The sequence below is a fragment of the Corvus cornix genome, chromosome 2 (assembly GCF_000738735.6).
Source record: "Corvus cornix cornix isolate S_Up_H32 chromosome 2, ASM73873v5, whole genome shotgun sequence".
Lineage (NCBI taxonomy): Eukaryota > Metazoa > Chordata > Aves > Passeriformes > Corvidae > Corvus > Corvus cornix.
The window spans coordinates 131850422-131870528 of record NC_046333.1 but is presented as its reverse complement, the minus strand read 5'-3'; the positions used below and the strand labels follow the sequence as shown (position 1 = coordinate 131870528).

At 41.7% G+C, this 20107-nt stretch overlaps 1 protein-coding gene across 3 annotated transcripts in view; it reads right to left on the bottom strand.

The window, feature by feature from the left end:
- The window catches only part of MATN2 (matrilin 2), a 71285-nt gene extending 58460 nt beyond the window's left edge, over positions 1-12825 (bottom strand). For 2 of the 3 annotated variants that reach the window (XM_039549004.1, XM_039549006.1), the window contains exons 1-2: positions 11909-11987; positions 2582-2743 (exon numbers count right to left, since the gene is read on the bottom strand). In XM_039549004.1, the coding sequence (XP_039404938.1) occupies positions 2582-2708 (127 nt within the window). In that variant the 5' untranslated portion in view covers positions 2709-2743; positions 11909-11987. Of the gene's footprint in view, positions 1-2581; positions 2744-11908; positions 11988-12549 lie in introns of those variants that run through there. The other variant, XM_039549005.1, reaches the window with a different exon arrangement.
- Positions 12826-20107: the final 7282 nt, after the last annotated feature.

The following is a 20107-nucleotide window of genomic DNA, read 5'->3' as shown; positions in this document are numbered from 1 at the left end:
ATAGCTCATTCCTTCAGAAGACTTCGTTAAAATGTATAGGCAATTAGACCTAACAAGACTTAAGAAATCTATAAAGTATTAGTGCATGGCTGATGAAAAATTAAATCCTCCTAAAACTGGATCTCAAAGTACCTTTCTCTCTATATGGACAATCCCATAGAATTTTTCATCCATTTCATTTTACTTATTTAACTTGTCAGTTTCCTAGAGCAATGACTTTTACTTCTGTACATGGACACTACTGGTATTTTACCAGTAAAGAGTTATCACAGCAGTACAGTTTTGTTTTAGAAATGGTGAAATTAAGAAAAAAGGAATAAAATTATTTTCATACTACTATACTTACATAGCATAAATCTTCATTTTAGTCCTGAAAAGACTTCCATCCAAAAAAACCCCAACCCCCAACCTTAACTTTTATTACTTTTCCAGGTACCTGTTGGTTCTTCACAGCTATTTTGCTCCCTTTTGTCTGCCAAGCAAGTCTTTACACAACAGCAGCAATTATCATCACCACCACTACTTATAATACACATACTATATAGAATGTGACAACTTCTAATCCCTGTGAAATTGCTGGAATTCCCGAGGGATTTTATTAAGTCTATTGACTTGATGTCACTGAGATCATGTTTTGGCCCTGTTCTTTCTCATGCCATTTAAGGAACACTCAGCTTTCCAGCACAGTGGCATTTTACATTCTGTTCTTCACAGAGAGGGATGTTTTTACCATGCCGCTGTTTCTATCCATTGCTGAACCTGAAGCAAGTGGCCTAATTTCTTGAAACAGAATGCAAGGCCCAAGAGTCTGACTCCAAACTGCCACGTACTTTTACGGGCTGGATCACAGAATGTTCCAAGTTTTTTGCATCATTTAATGTCTTGAAAAGGTTCCTTTAGCCAGAACTGTTTGCATCCTGCACATGCCAAATTGAGTAGGGATCCAGAGGTTTCCAAATACAGGGACCAGAAATATCTTGGCTTTTGAAAGAAGAAATAAATAATTTAATCTACAAATTTTGATTTATACTGAGTGCTAATACCTTTCATATATTTTCCACTATTTAGATTTGAAAAAGAGGCTATAAAAGGAATTTTAAAAAATCACAGGTAAAATGGCAACTGAGAAATGTGACACTTTCAGTTTCTCCACATAACACCTTGCCTTTGCACTCATTTTCTAGAGGGACAGGCAGTTTCTTTCTTAAAATAATAAGCTCACTTAGGGTATTTGCTAGGAACCCTAAAATTTTCGGGAAGAGTTGCTATAAATCACATTTCAGAATTCAGGATTTTGGAAAGTTTGAGATTCGTAAATAAGGTGTGAATGTGGGCATTTCTCTTTGTTGTTCTATATCTGTGGTTTTTTTGTGAATTACATCTCCAGAGCTGTGGTTTTCGGCCTTCAGTGGCAGAACTCCAAGTGTTTCAAGACCGCATCTATTAGTTTTGGGGAAGATGAATAAGAAATGGAAATCTGTTGTCTTTTGTTTTAAATTTGTCCTATTGGAACTGAAAACTGGTGTTTTTAAGTTAATACATGTGAATGGTACTTTATGGAATTTTACTTTATTTAAAGGATTACATTTTGTTTAGAGAAATGTTTCACTGATAAAACTTGGTGCTCTCCTCTCTGTCACCCATTCTCCCATATTATTTCCTTCTTCTTCTTTCTTTCCAATATATCTTCTGCAGGACATTTCACATTCCTCATGTTCACTTAGGTTAGATGACCTTTATGGAGTCCACTTACCATCTCCCAGTGGCTGGAGAAAGGTATCTGATGAAATCTACAACTGATGTCAATCATTAATCCCTAGTGACAGGCTGTGTCCAAACCCCATCCACACTGTGTTTTCATAACCTGGCAATTACTTTAAACAATTAGCAAAAGACAGTTATTCTAATTCACAAACTGTTAGGAGATGAAAAAGTTGACTTCTAGGTGATGCATAGGTGATGACCCACAAGAGAGAGATGAACCTTATGTTTTAAAATATGACAGCCCACAAGATGAAACTTATACACCCTGTCCTAAGATTTTTGGCAAAAGAGAAAAAAATTAGCTCATTATAAAAAAACTACTCATTATAAAATAAGCTACTCATTATAAATAAATCTGAAAAAATGAAAGGATTAGCATCAAGTACTGTAATGAGAAGCCTCATTTCAATAGCCACAGATTTCCAGTCAATCATCTTTATGCACATTACATACATATCGACAGCTAAAACTTTCTGGCATGGTAAAAGGCACATTTGACAGAACCTTCATGGACCAGCAGGTATTTTCTCTAAACACTGAAAATGAAGTTGTTTCCTTTTTTCAGGCCAACAGTCCTGTAGCAAATATTTATTTCATACCACTTACATAAAGTAAATCTGGTACCCCAAAAGTAAACACCTTCTTTTAACAGCTGCTACCTGGTCAACAAACTTTATCACATACCTGCTGGCAAATAAAAATCTCCTTTTTATTATAAACGAATTCAGCCAAGGTTTGGCCAGCTTCTTATGCCTTTTATCACTTGTATTTGAGACAGCTTTTGGTAGTGGTGTTTGGGGTATTTTGTGTAACTTACCCAGTAGAGACTGTGTGTTAACATCCCTTTTTCGGGTGAAATGTCTTCCAGGGAGATCTTTTGCCATGACAGTGGAAAGCAGAGCATGTGCAAATAGCAGAAAGAAACATGCAACCATTTTCTTCATCTTCAAGAAACAGAAGGACACACAAGGATGTAAAACTGCAATACAAGAGAGAAGGAGATAAGTTCTCTGATTACATAAAAGGATGCACTCCAACCACATCAGCCACCCAGAGGCATTGCTTCCCTTCCACCACAAACATGCAGACACACTGGCACGGAATAATGCGTATAACTTCAAGAAATAAGGTCTACATAATAATGTAGCAATTGGCAGTCCCTGTATAGAATCTGTAAGTATTGTTAGTTGAAGTCCATAGTTAACACCGACAACAATTCATAATAATCAAGTATTTTTAAAGCAAGAAAAGGAACTTTGTTTCACTCAGCCTGTCTGCATTAAAAGGTTTGAGGAGGACACAAATTTTTTTTGTTATTCCACTCAGTAGTTCTTTGCTTTTTTTTTCAGAAGTTTAATGGTTCCTGTAGTCTGAGGGATTTTTGCTTCAGAAAATCTTGGAGAATTAAAATAGAAAGAAGAAAATGTATTTCAGAAACAGCAACTCTAAATGTGAGCTGGTGAAAACTCATGCTTCCTTTTCAGAAGACAGTCCATAGTTGCTAACATGAAGATAACAGTGAAAGATTAATCTTTTTTTACAGGAATAGACTCCTGAGGACTGGCAAGGAGTCTGCCACAGGTTCTGGAGAAATTTTATCACACAGAAGAACAAACTGACAGGCAAAATTCTTACATTAAGAGATGATTCCTGACCAGGAACTGGTTAATGCATCATGAAAAGCCATGGCTGACTCTGAGTCTGCCACAAAACAGAAAACAAAGATTGACATGCTAGAGACTCATTTTCTGGCTGTGTTCCCCATTGGTGGCTTCCTCAGATGGAGACTCCTTCTACCCTCCCCCAAAACTTTATTGTTGTGGTTGAGAGCATCCCACAGGAGCTAGATTCAGTCTTGGAGTGGGTGATACGATGAAACTTAGGAAAGAGCTCCCCTAGGTGTGGAAGAGATGGATAAAACTTCCCACTTTCACAAGAAAGAACTGTTCTGAGTGGAACTTCTGGAGCAGTGCAAATTTTAACAGTAATTCTTGTGAAGTAACTAAGACATTGAAAACAATTTTAACAGGGCCCTAAACCTGATAAGCAGATATGTAACAGAAGGCAACTAAATGCTTCAGTTCTGAACAGTAATTTATTTTCTTTCCCACCATGAGGTGTTCACTTGCAGAAAGGAAAATTCTGAATAAATATTTTCTCTCTAATAAAGATATGTTGTTCATTATTTTTCGGTCTGTCCCATACAACCATTATACATAATGTATTTTTCTGACTATCAATCTATTTTCCCTTTTGTGTATCCTAGTCAGCAACCCCAAATGCAAACAGAATGTTCTGGTGCATATGCCAAAATGAGTCTTTGCTCTCAAAATGCCCAGCCTTACTTCAATGTTCAATATTATCCAGTAATGGGCAATACATGATTTAAGGACATTCAAACTTGGAAAGAGATGGAAATAGCTGGTGTTTATTAAACTGGCCACAAAACAAATTAAATTTCTGGGCATCTGGATGGTATTATTGCTAGAGTTTTTCTAGTCAGAAACAGATGAACACTGGAAACAGCACACACCACTGGAAATGGGACTAAGTTTCGCTGGAGGCAACAGGCAGCAGTTGTTACAGTGGAGATTACCAAGCCCAGGTTGTCTCTTCACTCCTCAAAACATCAACACACACAGGGCTGTGCTGGGGGGTCTCCTCTCGCTCAGGCCTGTTCCTTCAGCACACAAGGCAAACAGACTTCAAGGATACATGCCAATTCTAGCACCAATGTTTTAGAAAAACAGTAGCCATGCTCTCAGGGCTAAGGAGAGTAGAGAAATATCCTCCTTGAAAGGCTGTTACAGGAACTAGGCATGAACAGAATGCTCAAGAGGGCTTCCTGGCTCTCACCTACTTATCAGAGGCCTAACTCATCCCTCCTTTCTATCCACCCTAAACAGCTGTGAAGATGTCACTAAACTCTAAGTAAAACCATTTTAGCAGTGCCTGATGGTGTTAAAGGAGAACCAAGGACAGTGCAGCAGAGCCTTCACAACACATTGCTAAATGACCCAGTAACAGCATGATGCCAAAGAAAATGGTGATAAAGCAGTGTCTTCAGGACAGTCCCACCCCAAACTAAACCCTCCCACATTCTGACACTTAAAGTATTTTATACCTTTGTAGGAATTTTTGATATTTGGTCAGAGTTTCAAATCACTACACTCACAGCCGTCCATAAGCAACTCCAGAATTAAGAAAAAAAAAGTGTTTATTTGTTGTGATTGGAAGTCTTTGAATTCTGTTAGGAAAACATTTACATAGCATGCAAATATTATATGATTAACTAACCATATAAACTGAAATGTCTCCATAAACATTCATTAGCTGTCATTGAATTCTGAAATACATTAAAGCAGTACATTTTCAATTGAGTGCAATTTTTACCAGCCCCTTTGAAAAGTAAGGTTGGGGTACTAAAGAAACAGAACCACTGAATAACATATTGTTCAATAGTATTTATGTATGATTCAGAAACCTTAGTCCTCAGATCTCAATATCTCTACTAGTCTGATAATCAGAAAATAAATCTACTCAGAGATCCACCAAAAAGAATCCAACTCTTGCTAAAGAAAAATCTACTATGAACATACTCCCACCCACACAAAATACTGTTTTAAATTAAAGTGATACTTAACAGAGAAGAGCTTTAGTTGCCTCATCTTAAAAAACGATACATATAATCTAAAATAAAAATATAAGTGAAATTACAACCATTTTCAGTGAGGAGAAAAAAACAAAAAAAACCCCAAACCCAAATTCCCAAAGCCAAAGGCTGTGTATGTGATAACGTATATGGATCCAAGCCTGCTGTCACTTTCATCCACACTGAAAGCTTCTGTGCTGCTTTCCTGAGGTGATGACATCCCAGATTTGTGTGCTTTGCTCTAGTTCCAGGTACATATTTGTGTCCACTGTCCATTTTTACATGACCAATCTGTATTGTGGTTGCATGGCTGCTCCACATACAGTCCTCCCATTGTTCTCTGTTTATCTTCTGGGTCTTCTGCAAGTTCTCCTGTCTTCACTCTAGAAGCTAGATGGTGTTTACTGCACCACATTTGGAATTTAACACCTCCTCTTCCCAGCAGGCTAAGCCCTTCTGCCACAGACCTCTGTATCTTCCCACTGTTGGTTAACCCTTGCTCTACCAGCTGAGAACACATTCCCAAAGTACCAAACTTACAAAGTCTTATTTTTGTGGCTACCTGGAGATTACGTTTGGGCACTTTGATTCCAGCTGTCAGCATTCCCCTGGGCAGACCCAAGACCAAGTCCCTGCAACACAAACATCCTGAACAGCTCAAAAGAAAAAAACAGCAAGAGGAGGTGTGGCAACCCATGGGGATCTACCAGGCTGAGCACCAGATTCACCAGCTTCCACTGCTCCACTCCTCTACCCATGGTGAGAGGAACAAGAGTAGGGCTTTCACAGCAGCCTTGGAGCACTCAGTGCAGCACAGTGCTGTGCTGTACATGTGAAGGAGTTGCTAACAGAGAAGAGACAACTGCTGCTCACAGAGGTACAATCTGATGAGGGCTGCTTGCTGTATCTGCAGCTGTCTAGAAGAAGTTTGGCATAAAAGGAGATTCCCCTAGAAGATGGCAAGTAAACAGACAGGCTCTCTGTCCTTTTAAGACTTCCCTCGCTCCCTAACTGGCTGCTAGTCAAGACCTGAATATTGCCACGGTGGGTTCTCATCAATTTTACCTGTGCTTGTTTAGCCATATACCAATCCATAAGAGTAATTTTTCTGATGCACTGTTATGGATTTTCATGAACTACAGTGCAGGAATACTGAAATATAAAATTGAGATTTCATCTTTAAAATACCTATTTCCTTTGCTGGACAGAAGTGAAACAATACAAGCCTGTTTCTATGCTTTCAAATATCTTCCCATGGAAGTCTCCTCATAAGGTATTGATGGCTATTTTGGACAGAGACACTACTGAATATTCAGTGTCAATGGTGATAAATCAGTGACATTCTCCTGCATGGTGCAGGTTATTAATACTTGTCCTCTTCACTCTGATAACTCTTAAATAATAACAAGGGAAAAGAGATGCTCTGTGGCTTATGCTGAAGTCAGTGTCCTTTCATCTTTTACTCTTCTCCAGGAAAATTTCTTTTACAGAGAATCAGGAAACTCCTCCACTGGCCTGGAAGACCACCTTTTTTTCATTCAAGTACCTTAAAAATGTACCTGTCTTTGCTGAGCAGATCATGCTGAAAAAGAAATTAGAAAACTAGGGTAGTAATATGTTCCAGCTCATGCCTTCTGTTCCTCTGTATGGTCTCCCTCCTTGTCTTGCAGTATAAGTTTCCTTCCAAGGCTAGATCAGAAACATAAACTCCACAAATCCCTACCTCTCCACCTTCTCCAGCTACCACCAAAACTGGCACAATGCACAGAAGGGGAAATTCTCAGTAGTTACATGGAACATCAACACCTGCAAATCCCCTCTCTTAAACACTACATAATTTCTCATCATAGATGGGAGGGAAAGAGAAAACAAAAAAGCACCAGAGGCAGCAGTTACCACTAAAGAGGTTGCCTTCAGCTTTTCTTGTTTCGTAGTTAAAAGAGACAACCATTTACTTTCATTAAGCTGCCAGCAGACCTAACCTCAGCATTTTTAAGTTATAAAGAACATAATTGCATAGAAGAGAACCATTCTGAAGTTCTTTCAGCATTCCTTATTATCCATCCATTTCTAAGATAACAGGAAACTGTGATCAAATCAAAAGCTTTTACTGAAGGTAAATGAACTGCAAGCAATCTATGTAAGTCAATAAAATCAGAGTCTGTGTCCCCAAATCAGCAAGCACAGTGAGTTACTTTGAAAAAGAAATGAGGTCTTATTGCATGAAAGCCACAAAATACCTCCTTCTCAACCCACCATCTCAGAAATTTAAAAAAAAAAATGGACTGCAGATACTGTAAAGCCCTTTTAACTATCAGTTACAATATGTTCCGAAGTACTTCACTATCCACAAGCCAACACATGCATTACTAGTTCACTACTCATTAAAATCACTCTGTGTGGCATGGGCATCAGGACATAGAGTATTAGCAATTTCCTCTGTCTTTCTGGACCAGTTGCTGACACAGGCATTTTCCAGTTCTAAAAAACAACTACAGTGGCCCACAGAGTCCAACATCATAAAACATCTGTCCCTAGCCATGCAGGTGTTGTATGAGGGCAGGTAGCCACGACTGGAAGGGTGATATTTAGCATACCAGCAAGAAGCACCATCTTGCCTTCATCATTACAAAGGAGCACTCTACTGTCATCCTGTTCCACCAAGTGATGGACTGGATTTTCTGTGACTCCTTGCTGCATGAGGAGGGCTTCTCTAGACTTAGCAGCACAGGACAGGACCTTTTCTAAATCATGACTGTCAACTGCATTTCACCAATAGGGTTAAATCACCAAGAGGCAATGAGGTTGCAGGTGCTGTAAATTTGTAAATTCCTCACATGCTGCTCAACCCTGATGGCAGGCACTAGGTGCACATGAACCTACCCACAATTGCACCATGTCCTGCAAAGCAGCAGAGCAGTACTCATTTGTTACTACATTCTTTAGCTCCTTTTAAGAGGCTAACTTTGACCATTCGTGCTGTCAGTAGTATGAGATAAATCAGGGAAACTCATTATCTGAAAGTCAATTAGTAATTCTGGTGTATTCTGAGACAGCCAACCCAATTACAAACAGCTTTCACAGTAGCGCAGCAAGCCACCACAGTAACAAAAGTAACTGTTGACCTGGCAACATCAGTCTTCTATCAATCTGAAATAATGAGTGTCCAGACAGGGCAAGTAACCTGAATCTGCAATGGATTTAGGACCAGAAGTTGTGTACTCCAGTGCAAGAAGACTGGGACAAATTATTTGCATGGGTCCATGAAGCTTCATGGCTAGCAGCTGTTGTTTCATGTCTGCAGAAGGGCATGTGATAGCAACATGTCTGTTCCAGATGTGTCTGCATAGTGGTGGGGACAGGGTGACAACCAAAGACTCACAAAGTCTTTCACCTTTGTCTCCTATGCTTCCATACAGTCCTCCTCATCCAGCACATATCCCTACCCCGGCAACTAAAAGGATATTCCAATGCTTTCTGTACTGAGAGATTCCCCTCCCTTGGTTAAGAATTAGGCTGTGGCTGAATCTCCACCAGTACCTATTTATTCCAGCTGCTGCTACAAAATCCCACAGTGGAGTTGTAACTTGGACTAATAAAATCAAATGTGACAGTAGAGTAAATTAACTTAGATTTTGAAACAGTACAGGGAAGACCCAAAATGCATTACAGAGCAGTTCCTAGAAGGGGAGGTGAACGACATTTGGTAGTCAGCCAAATATTCCCACAAACCCAACACTGTACATGATACCCATGTGCAGAGCATAGCTGAAGGTGCTACGGGATACAGGAGGGCAACCATATTCTGAAAGCTGTCCAAAGAGTGCTGAGGATGGGGAAAGGAGTTGTCCTTTCCCTATCCAAGCACAGAGGACAGATAAGCACACACATGAATTGATGAGTACAGACACCAAAACATATCAGAAAGAGCAGAGATCAGTATTCAATTTTATTGTCAGGTGTAAATACCATGGTAGGACTTCTACACAACAGACTGTTATCTAAAGGGCTTAGAGTAAATGTACTACATATATAATTTAATTTTTTACAGTTCTAATGAAATGAAGAAGACTAAGGGATCTGTTACTTAATTTAAGTCGTCCATCTAAATGACATACAGACTTCCTGGTATCACTGCTGAAAAATGAATAACTATTAAATCACATAATCATAGAATGATTTAGGTGAGAAAGGACCTCTGCAAGCCATCAGGTCCAACCCCTGCTCAGAGATGAAGCTGACAACCATTTCAGTAACTTCAGAAACTCACCACATAAAAGTTAATAGTGGTGCTATAGAACAGTACACCCATAATATGGTTTACTCGGCATAGTTTCCAGTGGTCAGACAGCAAGCTCTAGCAGTGGGAATTCTTATTTTATGACAGCACCAATCTCCATGCTATGATTTTCTTCAGTTGCCACTTGGACAATAGACCTTTTCATTATCTTGTTCTTTTGAGGAAGACTCATTTGCACTTTCTGGTACTGAATCTCATCTAGACATCAGAGTTTCCACAATGTTTCCAGAAGAGTAGCTTGGGAAAACTGAGAAAATTCACTTTTAGCATGCAGAGCAGGTATTTAAATGAAAGCATATATTATATGACATATGATACACATGTAGGCTGCTTAGTTTTGTCTCTGAAACAGTCACAAACCATAAAAGACTCTTAACTGCAAACAGAAAGGTTTGAGAAAAAACAGGATACAACAGTTCTGGAACTTATTTGCAAAGTCACACTGACCCCATTACCAGCACCACTGTAAACCAATAATTTGGGGATTAAACCCACTCCATGCCAAATACTCTATGCTCATAATGAAAGCACTAACAATGAGTACACTGTATAAAAAGAGCTTGTTAATGATACCCATATTATAATTAAATGGTACTTACTGTTTTACCCTCCTATCGAGATGGTTTATAAGTCACGAGAGAGTATTTAGATCCGATTAGCCTTTCCCTAGTTTGCCTGGACTGACTAAAACATCTTTTTCCATCACAGCTGGGTCCCCGAGTCCCAGCTCATAAGCAGTAGAATGTGCATTCCCCTGTTCATGAGAAATCCCAGTGAAGTCAATGGAGAGACTCACATAGAGTAATTAGGTGTGAATACTGAGTGCAGGATTAAGGATCTTAAGTGCAGCTTTGTGTAACTGAGTGCTGCATTTTCTGAAGATATAAAATAAATCTAATTTGATGAATATCACAGTGATATGCAGCACATGAGGAAAAGTTTAGAAAATCTCATGCTTAAAGCTGAGCATCTACAGGAGAAGTGTAATACTCCAAAATTATTTTGTAGATTCTGTAGGATTTAATGGAAAAGCCATATGTGTATTTTATTAAGCTCTTGATTTAAGGAGAATTTTTGACGGGATACAGTTCAATAATTTCTTCTGAAGCAGTCAGCCGTCTGACAGAAGTACAGATGTAACATGTAACCCAACATGCCACCTTTTCAGACCTCAGTCAGGATCATTCACCCTTTGAATGATGGTCCCACAAGCAAACCCAAGCATTTAGGAAGTATTACATAAATCAGCAGGTTACATTCTTCTCTCTCAGTCAACAATATTCTACAGCTTAGCAGTGATAGAGGCCAGTTTGACACAGAAAGAACTGTCTTCTGAAATAGGAATATGTAGTCATTAAAGATACCATGATAATTTTTGTCAGACTAATGAGCACCATTTCAGTTGGGTTTCCAGGGCAAACACATTCAGAAAACCGTCCCTCACTCCTTCCACCTCCAGCAAACGCAGGGCTCTCAGGAAGCTCGGGTAGCCCCTACCCATCAGGTCAGAGGTGACCCCTGCAGCGCAAAGCTACCTGGGGCTGTAGCTCTTCTACTCTGGCACGGGGAGAAGCCGCCGCCCGCCCTGCTGCAAGCTGCTAAAGACACCTGCAGGCTAGTCTCGAACACGTTTCTAAGCAAAGTTTGGTTCCGATTCTACACTGATCTTGCAATACAGTGGGGGGTTTTCCTTACACTGCTAAATGAGTTACTGCGGCATGCACGGGGAAGAGGGTACATGAAGAGTTTGCTCAGACCCACCCAATCCAGAGGAAAGGGAAACCCTTCTCCTGCGGGCTGCACCACGAGCGGCAAACCGCTCCAGCGGGACCCAGCAAGCGAATACCCAACCGAGCCCCAGACGCCGCGGCGGCCCCTCGTCTCGGCCTCCCGCTCCCCGCCGGGCCCCGCCGCCCGCGCTGCAGCCCCCGCCGCCCGCGGGGCCTTCCCGGCCGCCCCCCACCCGAAGAAGCCCCCCGGGGCAGGGCCATCCCTTCCGCCGAGCCGGGGCCCTGGGGCGGGGGTGGCCGCCGGCAGTGCCGTGACTCGGGGTGGCAGCGATGCCGAGCCCCGCCGGGCGGCGCGGGACGCGGCGGGGGTGCGCTGTCCCCGGGCGGGGCGCCGCGGACCCGCCTGGCGGGCGGAAGAGGCGAGACGAGGCGGGGCAGGGCAGGCGGCAGAGCCGGGCTTACCTGAGGGGCTGGCGGGGCCGTTCCGCTCGGCGCGAGCGGCGGCGGCGGCCGAGAGCGAGCGCGAGCCTCCTCCCCTCGGCGCGGCCCCGGACGGCGCTCCCCCGCCCGCCCCCTGGGAGCAGCCACCTCCCGCCAGCCCCGTCCCCGGCGGCAGGGGCCCGGCTCAACCATACCGAGGGGAGGGAAGGCGGGGAGTCCCGCTAGGGAGACACGGGCTGCCCTGCCCAGACCTCCAGAGCCGGCGCGGCCCCGGGAGGCCGCGGGAGGACCCGTGGAGGGCCGGGTTCCTCTCTCCTCAGCCGCTTCTGCCGTCAGGGACGCGGTCCTGGTCCTTCCCTCCTGCACACCGAAGGGGTACGACCTGTCGTCCCGCTCCTTCCCGCCCGCCACGTGTGAGGGACGCGGTCCCGCTGTTGTCCCGCTCCCTCCCGCTTGACCCGTCTATGAGACGGGGGTTGTTCTCCGGCTCCTTCCCGCCTGCCGTGAGGAAAGAGAGGGAATCGACGGCTCTCGCAGGACACGGGCCATCGGTCCCAGGCTCCCACCCGCTCCCTCCCGCCAGCCCCGTCAGGGACAGGGGCTGCCGGCCCCTCTGGGCTCCCGCCGCGGTGGCCCCGGCCCGGCCCCGCCGCCCCCCGCACCTCGGCCCCGCTGCCGGTTCCTCCCTGTCAGAGCTGTCCCTGCGCTGTGGCGGGCGGCGAGGAGAGCTCCCGCAGCCCCACGAGCAGCGCCTGCTCCGGCCGAGGGGGCTCTCCCGGAGGAGGCCGTGAGGTGTCTGCGAGAGAAAAGCGGTGCGGTTTCGGTCTGGCGGCTCAGCGCATCCTTCCCGGCCAGAGCCGTGCTCCCCGGGTAGGGCCCGCGCAGCCTTCCAGGGAAGTCGACCAAGGGAAACGTCGGGGAATGGAAATCCCATTCCCCGAGCGCTGGACCCGCGGGCCAAGGCAAACAGCCCCTGGTGATTCATGCGGTGTCTGCCACCGCGGCGAGCCGGTGGGAGTCTCCGTCGGGGAAAACGCTGAGGGAAGCGTGAAATAAGTTGGCCAAGTATCAGGGACCGTCGTTTCTTAGCTGACACAACAGCGGCGCAGTCAGTAATCCAGGTGGAAAAACTAAGTGTGGGGTTTATATCAAGACTTACGGTATCATGTATGAAGAAGAAAAAGTAAAATTCCTGCTTTGTTCCCAAGCAATTGTGATTTCTGTTTCCTGGGAGAAAAACAACAGTGAAAGCCATTTAAATGGCAGAAGTGAGCCGGTCTCACTGTCACTGTCCAACAGGAAAGACATAAATCGCCAAGCCATGCTAATTGCAGTACATCAGGTGCCAGAGGAGTCTGACAGAGGAGACTCATACCCCTCAGGGTTGCTGGGATAGTGAGTAACTCTGGCAATCAGCAGAGCTACTTCATGCAAGTTTTGTAAGACACAGTTAATTGTCTGGGATGTGAGTGTACAAAATTTAATCTCTAAAAAGACGCGTATAGATAACAAGCAAATCTCAGACTGAAAGGGGTTGGATTCACCTTATCTTTAATTCTGAGCACTGGCTCCTGAACCTTTCTTGTAGCCAGAGAAAAGGGGAAAAATAAAAATGCAACTGAGCACTGATAGACGTTATAGCAAACCCAGCAGAGCCAAGTGCAGAACAATTCACCCATTCTGTTTCATGCTGGTAATGTAGCATAGGATGAGGCCCCAGTCACAGTCCTAATTAATGCTCTGCCATCTTGAAATACAGAAACCGTACTTTCGTTTCACTGTACTGTGACTTCAGGCCTCAGCTGAGTTGCCAGAGGAAGACAAAAGTCAGGAGGAGAAAATGTTGTAGTGCCAAGATCATGTGAGTGCCCAGAGTAACTGTGGTGGCTTTAGCTCCAGTTTATGCATAAGAGATCCCAACACTAGCACTCTTCCCAGAGGCCACACCGCCTGCTGCTGTTGGCAGGTTGAACACATGGAAGGTATCCCTGTGGGACACTGGAGGAAAGGGTATGATGCAGTGAGTCAGCACAAAGCATCTCTTTGTTTCATAAGGTGGGGGATTTTTATTTGACTTTATTTGACTTTGGTATTTATTTAATACCACACCAGAAGTACCGTGTAATCCCCACATTACAAAGTCTCAGTCTCTTTGCTGTTTGTTATTTCTCAAATGACGAGTTTCTGTCCTCCACTCCCATCGTGTGATTTCTTTTTAATTTGGGAGAGACATTGTTCAGTCTGTCAACATTGGAGACAATGGGTTGGAAGTTGTAAGAAAAAGCTGGAGGCTTCTATCAAGCCATGCTTCAATTTGCAAAGAATCAAAAATGTGGCCAAAAAAAAAAAAAAAAATCAGGCAATTATTAAGCTTCTTGAAGATTGTTAACTAGATACCTGAGGCTTTGAGTCCTTTCATTCCTTCCCTGTCTTCTTAGTGCTTGGAAGGATTGTTCTCAGTCTGGAAGAAACTCCCAGTGATGCTTTTCAGTTATCACAGGCAACCACATAATGTAAAAACCACATTTCAAAAAGTAGGTTTCATATTATAAACAGGTGCTTTAAGTAAAACATCAGTGAATTTATTTTCCTCCTGCAGTTAAAGGACTGTTTCAGACCTTCCTGGTAGTTAGACACTTCTTAATTTCCAGTCTAAATGTATTCATGGCCATTTTGTATTTGTTTCCTAGTATCAGCGTTGTTTTTTAACCTAAACAACTCATTTTATTGTCCAAGGCTTGCCTAGCTAGGGCATTTAGTGACAGCAATCATTTTCTTTTTCACCTTTCACTCCTGTTTCGCTCAGCAAGTTCTTGCTCTGTATGTGGCTCCTGAGAGAGTGTGTGGCAGAACTAAACATGATACGCCACACAAGCCCTATCCACATAATTTCTATTTACTGAAAATATTTCTTATGTGGTCAAGGATTTCATTATCATTTTCAGTGGCCACAGTGCCACTGATGGCTGATGGTTACTTTTGTGTTCAGTTTATATATGCACCTGCACCTGTTTGCCAGTGGATAAATCCTCTCTAATACATTGAGGGTTTTGAGGGTTTCTTCCAACCTGGACAATTCAGTAATTCTGTGATTTTATACTATGGTATTTAATCTCTCTTTTAGTTCTTTAATTTTTTAGTTTCTAACTAGCATTCCTAGTTGTACTTATTGTAGATAACAAAGTAGATAATTGATTTTTCTATCTTCTGAAGCGAAAAGTTTGTTTATCTTACTGTGAGTGAAACTTTTCCTTTGTGTTGGGTTCAGTGTCAGTATTAGAAGCATCCTTTCACCACCTAACCAGGTTTAACTTAGCTACAAACCATACCAAGAATACTACAGATCTTCTTTGCTTCTACTGCAGTTTTGCTTTTATGCCTTTTTCTGTGAAATATCATCTTACATTTGGATGGATTTTCCAGATATTATGGGGCAGGGAGGGTTGAGGAGTTTTTTTTTTTCCCAACATTACTAGGTACATATTAAATTAAGGTGTTCTATACCTACAATATCATATCTATTACTTTCTAGTAGTATTTTCAAGAAGCCTTTCATCTTTTGCCCTTTTATTACAACTTCTTTTTCAAAGTTTTCTTCCTCTTCAGTCTTTTAAGACACAGTGATTGGTGCAGAGCCAAAATATTAGCAAATGCCACCACCACCACCAGTGATTGTACTAAAATAATCATGTTTTGGAGAGTTCCTAAGTTAAAGTTTTTTGGCTTCAGGTAAAACAGAAGATTCATCATATGAGGCTATAACTTAGAGATGCTGAACACCATCCTTGGGGATTTTTTTTGGTCACTTCCTACCTAAATTTTTCCATAATACTGTCATTCAGTACATTACTCACAAAACTGATAATAGAACACAGGACTGCTTAAGGAAACAGATTTTGCCAAAATATCCTTTTTTTGTTTCTTTTTAACAAGCTATGAAATGGATCAATATGGGATTGAGTGTAAACATGATACACTTGGACATTTCCTAGGCACTCACATAACACAATATTTTGACCAGGGAACTATAATGCTTCAGCAACAGCTTTGCACATATGAAATAGATTCCAAAACAGATGATAAATCTCAGCTGTATGTGAGCAAAGAATACTCAGTAAGTGAGTGTGTTTCAAGAGAAACTGCAAGGATAAATTTTTGACTCCATAGTGCTTTAAATTCTTTATACACAACATTAAAGAAAGCATATTCTATTTTGGCTACAACTTAAAGGTCTGAATAATTCAAGCAGAATGTTTAAAAAACCTTGCAGTGGGATAGCAAAGAACTGAAAGAACCATTAGAGAACTGGTAAATATGCCATCAAGTGAAAAACTCTGGAAATGCAATGCCTTTAATAACCCAGATTTAGGAGGTGACTTAAGGACACCATATAAGTAAGTATATAAGGGACAAAACTTCAATGAAAGATGTCTTCAATGCAGCCAACAGAAATGTAATAGCACTTAATGATAGAAACTTGCAGATAGAAAAATCAGACTAGAAACAGGCTGGTTTATCTACATCTCCATCCTTCATATTTGATAACATTTTGTAAGAGATTTTTTTTCTCCTTTGTCATTTTCTGAGTAATAAAGGACTGCTGTTGTAAAGCAATTAATACATTAATGCAGAAATTAACCAGTTTGGGGTACTTCTTTATCTTCTTGTATATTGAATGCTCAAAAAAGGTCTTGTCTTTTTAATTCAAAAACTGATGCCTAGACAGCATGTCCAGTGGTTGCTCAACCTTCAACTTGCTCAGTTTCACTGCTCCCTTGGTGCCTGCAGTTCTGTGTTGCGGACCACGTTTTCTCCAACCTGTGGAGCTTGGCATTCACCTCCTGCCTTGGCCCCAGGGGGATCTGGTATGGAGAAAGACCCCAGTTTGCACAAGGCTGAGCAGGCTGGTGCCCAGCTCATGCACAAGCTCCCTGCAGCTGTTTGGCTGCCTGAGTTCCCCTGTGTGCTCTTACGTCACACCCAACACAAACCAGCAGAAATCTACTCCTCACAAAGCACAGAAGTGGCTCCTAGTGTCCTCTGCAGGACAGTCTGAGGTGCAGGTGTGGCTTGACTGCTGCTAACTGCTGTTTGCACAGAGGGTTGGAGCATCTGTCCTGGAAGTGTGCCTGAGAGTGAGCACAGGGTGACCAGCACAAGGTCTCAAGGAGAGCTGGACAGACCTGCCAACCCTCCTTGGCTCCCGAGGTCCTCTGCACAGCCCTGGCAGCAAGAACCAGACTCCTTGTTTTCTGGATGTTATAACAGGATTGGCAACGAATGGAATAACATTTACATTTCCTTATGAACTTCATGAAGCACCAAGTTACTGCGGTGATTGCCACAAACCTAGGTGTTGCAGGGCCAAACTTTCAGGAGTCAAACATTTTTTAAGGTTATGGTTTTTTTGAGAAACCACCAAAACCTCTGAACATATATTTAATTTGAAGACCATGAGTAATCTCTCTTAAATCTAAATTCAGTGCAGGGTTTGGTGCCTCCTGTTAGCTCTTCAAGATGGTTCATGAATCAGGCTTAATTGGGGCTCAGCGTAACAGCTATGCCATAGCCAAAAGAAAAGATGGTTCCAGTACACAACATTTATTCAACACCAAGGTTTTTGTATATATACATATATATGTACATATATATTCTGTATAATAATGCATATAATGTATATAATGTATATTAATAAATTATCATAATAGCCTTTTAACAGAACATATTTCATCTGGGACATCCAGAGCCAGGCAACTTTAATTAATTATAATTTTTGTATTAACTTTTTCTTTTAAATACGTACTTATGAGTTTAAGTACCACATTCTTGTTGATGTGTGCTACAAGACAGTCTCTTTCCTCATCACTAAAGAGGAAATCAGAGTAAATCTCAAGCCAGGAGCCACCGCAATGACAGGTCAGGCAGATATTTCTGCTGCAAACGTTGACGCAAAAGCCCCCACGGATCTGACTGGCCTGGCTACCCTTTGGTTGCTGGGCATCTGAAACACCAAATTCTAAATGTTGATGTAATTTTCTTTTTTTAGTCTTTAATCTGTATAGTTCTGTACAAACACCATTAGGTCAAGAGCAGTGCTGCCTAAATTCTGCCAAAGTTGTAGTTCAGATGATATTTGGGTGCTTATTTGAGCACAACAGAGACATTACATAAGATTCATGAATAACCTTGTTATTTCATTTAAGATCCAGATACGTGAAAATCCAAAGACGTTACTATGTTTAGGATATTTTTCATTGTGCAAGGACTGATTTAGAGTTAGCAATTTGCATGCTTTCTGAAACATGTTGTAAGATCTAAGCTGAGCTTCTTGTGTGTGTGATGTCAATTTTGTCCCAGAACTGAGTAAAACGTTGTCTTGGATTTTGAAGGAAAGGAGAGTTGAATTTAACATTGTCTTGGATTTTGAAGAAGAGTTGAATTTAAGCATGGCATGGCTTAAATTACCAAGGGAAATGCTGGAAATACAATTTTACTGATCACATGCTCAAAGTTACAGCAGAAGTAAAGCCTGCGAATATACTTGGCAGAGTAGCAATCCCAGGACAATTTTTCAGCTAGCTAAAGTAGGTGAATGCTGTCTGCAGATGAATTCAGTATGTATGTATGTATTTTATTGACAGTATATAACTTCATTGAGTCCTGCCTCTGATGATATCATATATCACCTTTTTTTTCACAGTAAACATTATCCAGTCTGGATGGTAATCATAAGCTTGACACACAGTTCTGAGGAAAATTAAGAAAAGATGTAACCTATGTGTAAGGCAAATGCTTACTTTTCAGTTACCATCTGCAAGAGTTCTGATTTTCTTCTTCCAAAACATTTTGAAGAGTCAAATGATGTTTCCAAGAGAATTTCAGTAGGAAGAACTTTATTAATTGCAGTATCTGGGCCTCAACAATCAAAATTTTGCCTTCTGTCCATTTCTCTGAGCCACTGTGGCTGACCTCAGCTGCTATCCATGGCAACCAGAAAGATGGAAGTCTGCAGTGGTACAGAGATAGCAAAGCAAAAGAGGCCTGAGCTTGTATGTCCAGCCAAGCACACCAGGGAGATACTTGCCTTTTTCTTTTGCCTTAAGAATGTGAAATTATTCTTAGAATTAGGTACAAAGCCAGTCAGGAGAAGATTCTAATCCTCAAACATCTGGAAATGAAACACAGCAAGATGACCACTGAAGTGTGGGAGAGAAGTGCAAGCTCTTTACATATTCATACTTCTTCAAATCCTTTGATCTGTTTCAGTTCCCCTGGTTTTATATGTATGTAATGAAGATCACAAACCTTGAACAGTGAACAGAACCATGCAATTCAAGTATCATTGGTCTATCAATAACACTCAGGATAGTCCTTTTTACCACAAGTGAGAAATAAACACTTTTCATTACAAGTGTTTGAGTCTTTACTGAATTTGTTTTTAACCAGCAGCATGTTCCTGGAATTACGGAAAATGTCAGCTGAATGCAAAAGATTCAAGTAAGAAAACAGTATGGGTTTTCAAAATATCTGTCTCTTAATTTCTTTTTAGAGGTGGTATAGTGTTCCGTGTACAAATTAGAATCATGTAAGCATCAAGCAGGTGGCTATCTATAGGAACAGATGCTCAAAACAGCAAAGAAAAAAGTGAAGTGCACATCTAAAGTAGAATTTGTGGATGTAGCAAAAGGATGATTTTTTTCTGGAGGGATGATGAAATAGAGAAAATTATTTACTTACTTCTTCAGGAAAACAGATTACATTTAGCCTTGAATCCTATATCCTATATTCTGATTTTTAAGTGATAAAAACGGAAAATCATAAGGTAATTGACAAACTGTGCCAGTACTGGTTTGTCAGAGCGTTACTGACCAACTGTGACATACCTGCTTTAAATGACAGTAGTTTGAACCACAGTAGATATCAAAACGAAACAAAACAAAACAAAACAAAAAAGTCTTGTCATTATTTAGGAAGAATAGTAGAGAAAGAAAAGATGGATGGAGTTTTACTTTCAAGATATTGTAGGAATTAAAAAAACCCCACTGTAACTAGTAGGAACCTGTGTTCTTTTTTTAAGATACCAAACACGTGCTCATGTGGGGCTTCAGAATTCAATGGAGACAGTTTCATTTCAGTAAGCACTGGACCCAGGAAAGGGTGTCTCTTCTAATTATACAATTAAGACTGGTGCTTCCATTGATAGACTCAAATTTGCATCTG